At 47.4% G+C, this 2,916-nt stretch overlaps 1 protein-coding gene across 1 annotated transcript in view; it reads left to right on the plus strand.

Annotated features, from left to right (window-relative positions):
* LOC102032048 (nuclear cap-binding protein subunit 2) overlaps nt 1-2,547 on the plus strand; it is a 3,106-nt gene extending 559 nt beyond the window's left edge. Inside the window, exons 2-4 of the mRNA XM_005419862.2 lie at nt 40-221; nt 974-1,112; nt 1,774-2,547. Of these exons, the coding sequence (XP_005419919.2) occupies nt 40-221; nt 974-1,112; nt 1,774-1,872 (420 nt within the window). The 3' untranslated portion in view covers nt 1,873-2,547. The remainder of the gene's footprint in view (nt 1-39; nt 222-973; nt 1,113-1,773) is intronic.
* Nucleotides 2,548-2,916: the final 369 nt, after the last annotated feature.

Below are 2,916 nucleotides of genomic sequence, written 5' to 3' on the forward strand. Positions count from 1 at the left end.
AGCGCGCTGAGCCCGCGGCGTGCGCCTCTGTGCCCGCAGGGTAGCAGGCAGCTGCAGGAGAAATCGCTGAAGATTTCCTCCACGCTCTATGTCGGCAACCTGTCCTTCTACACCACCGAGGAGCAGATCCAGGAGCTCTTCTCCAAGTGCGGGGATGTCAAGAGGATTGTCATGGGTCTGGACAAGATCAAGAAAACCCCCTGTGGCTTCTGCTTTGTAGAGTATCCTTTCTGGTTCCCTGCTGTCATGTACGGGTGTGGTTGGCACCTGTAGTTCCTCTGCACAGCAAGCGTATCTGTGCTGCTGCTGGAAAAGTGATAGCCAGGTGCTTCCTACCAGGCACATCCTGTCCATCCTTGCACCTTCCTCTCTGCACCCTGAGACTGACTCTATAATGGTGCCATACGTGACAAGTCCCACCAGGGCTGTATTTTCTGGAGGTGGAAGAGAGCCCCTTTAATTAATTAATTTCTTTAATGCTTTAGGGCCAAAATGAGAACTGTTAGTCATCAGCCTGACATCTTCCATGTCCAGAGCACGTGTTTGCTTTCTCATCTCAACTGCACACCTGAAGGAAGTAGCAGGATAAGCCATGGGGGCATTTTCAAGCAGAGGGTACACGCTTATACAGGTTGTGCCAGGAGCTGTCTGTGCAAAGCTCTCCTTTTGTTCTATTTCAGTCAAGTTTTACATAGTACAAAAAGGCTGATTTCTTGCCCTTAGCAAGGCTTTAATGTCTTTGTTCCATTGTCTTGTCTGTGCAGGTACTCACATTAAAGTACAGAATCCTTTCTGAGCATTAGCTGGTCTTAGCTTGGATTTACATGAGTGCAGTTTTTGATCCCATAGAGAAGAGCAGAAAAGGCTGGAAAGGCAGTGGGGAGAGTTCAGCTTCTCAAATACAATACTTCCCTCATTTTTTTCCCTGTGCCCAACAAAAAGCACCCTGAGTTGTCCTTACAGAGTGCCTCAGGTACTACACGAGGGCAGATGCTGAGCACGCCATGAGGTTTATCAACGGCACCCGGCTGGACGACCGCATCATCCGCACGGACTGGGACGCAGGGTTCAAGGAGGGGAGACAGTATGGGAGAGGAAAGACTGGAGGACAGGTAAAAGCAATGCCAGTTCATCCCTGAATTCAGTCCTGTAAGACTCTGTGTACTTACTTGCTGGTTTTGTCTCAGGGAGAACAATGTGCAGACTGTAAAGACCTGAGAACCAAGGTTACTCACTCCCAGGTTGTTTTGGTAATTGACACCTGGTGATAAAGGCTGGAAATAGAACTTAAGGCCACTTTTGTTTAGAACTCCAAACTTCCTGCAATGCAAGCAGAATGTTCCCTAATCCAAGCTAGTACCCTTGAAATGATCCAGAATTTGAGTAGAGGGAAGCAGTGTGGCTGCCAGGCCAATCTCATAACACAGCAGTTTCCCCAAGGGCAAAGATGAGGTTTAGATGAGATAAAGTGTTCTGAAGGCCAAGCCTGGCAGTTCAGAAGGGCGTACTGAAAAGCTGAACAAAAATATTTTAGAGTCTTCTTTGCTTCTTACCTAAAAAAATCTCAACAATCAAATATATCCTTTTTGGTCATTTTCTCCACCATTACCACCTTTTTGGTGGATTAGTTGAAGAGATCTCAGACGAGTTGAAGTGCTTCTAATGTGAACTTCAGTTCCCCACCAGCTGAACAAGGAGGGGATGATGATTCTGAGGTCTGGCAGGGGACAGGGAGTGCTGGCTGTTCATGTGTGTGTTGTTGCTGTGCCCCAGGTGCGAGATGAATACCGGACAGACTACGATGTGGGAAGAGGTGGCTTTGGCAAGATCATCCAGATGCAGAAGGCAAATCACCAGCCTGCAATCTATTAATTGCCTCGTGGCTCCTAGCTCATAGAGGGCTCTGTCCTTCCAGAGCTAGCCCTGTTCTCACATTTGGGATCAGGGTATGGAGTGAGATCCAAGTTCCAGCAAAAGGTGACTCTCCTTAGACTGTGGATATACATGTGTTCATTCTCCCTTCTTCCTGAGCTAGAGAGGATGTTCTGTGCTGATACAGGGCAACAAGGGGAAAAAATGGACAGCTCTGTAGGATTTTGGGCAAGAAGAAATGCAGCATGTCACACACACCTTATGCTATGACATTCTCTTCATGTTGCACTTAAGCAGGTGGCTTCCTCCAAGCTGCAACTGCAGCTGTGGTTGCTTTCAAATGGAACTTTTTTTAAAAGCTTACCACCATTGGAGCCCTCCAGGTGCCTGGGCACCTAGTGAGGATGCACAAGAGATTCAGGTTTCTAATTTACAACCTCACCTGCTCAATAAACAGTATCACTGTTTGAATGAGGGAAGTGGACAAGGTCTTACCATCCACTTGGAGGTGCTTGTCTGCACATCTAGCCCTTGGGTTGGTCAGGGCCTGCAGAGCATTTCTCTTTGTGATGCCCCCAGTGCTGCCTGGCTTTTCAGATCCTCACTGTTCGGTGTGATTTTGTTAAAAGTTTCTGTTAATTTTTTTAAATAAACAGTTGTATTTGGTCTGACTGAGAAGAAGGTAATTTTACCCCTAGCAGCCTTGGAGAGCTGTGTTTTGTATTGGTTGCTAGGAAGCTGTTGATAAAACACCAGTGTTTTGGCTATTCTTGAACAATGTTCCCACAGCGTCAAGGCTGTCTGTAACATTCCCACCTCACCAGCAGGCTGGGGTGGGAGCAAGATCTTGGGATATTCCAGACCCTATGGCATCTGCTCAGCAGTTATAGCTAAGAGAAGGGACATGGGGGCATTCCTTATTAAAACATCTGCCTTCTGGAGCAGCTGCTCCGTGTACTGAAGCTGTGCTTCCCAGGAAGTGGCCGGACATCTCCTGCTGGTCAAAAGTAGAGAACAAATATTTAGTTTTCCTTTGCTCCCACA

Source organism: Geospiza fortis, unplaced genomic scaffold, assembly GCF_000277835.1.
Source record: "Geospiza fortis unplaced genomic scaffold, GeoFor_1.0 scaffold157, whole genome shotgun sequence".
Taxonomy (NCBI): Eukaryota; Metazoa; Chordata; class Aves; order Passeriformes; family Thraupidae; genus Geospiza; species Geospiza fortis.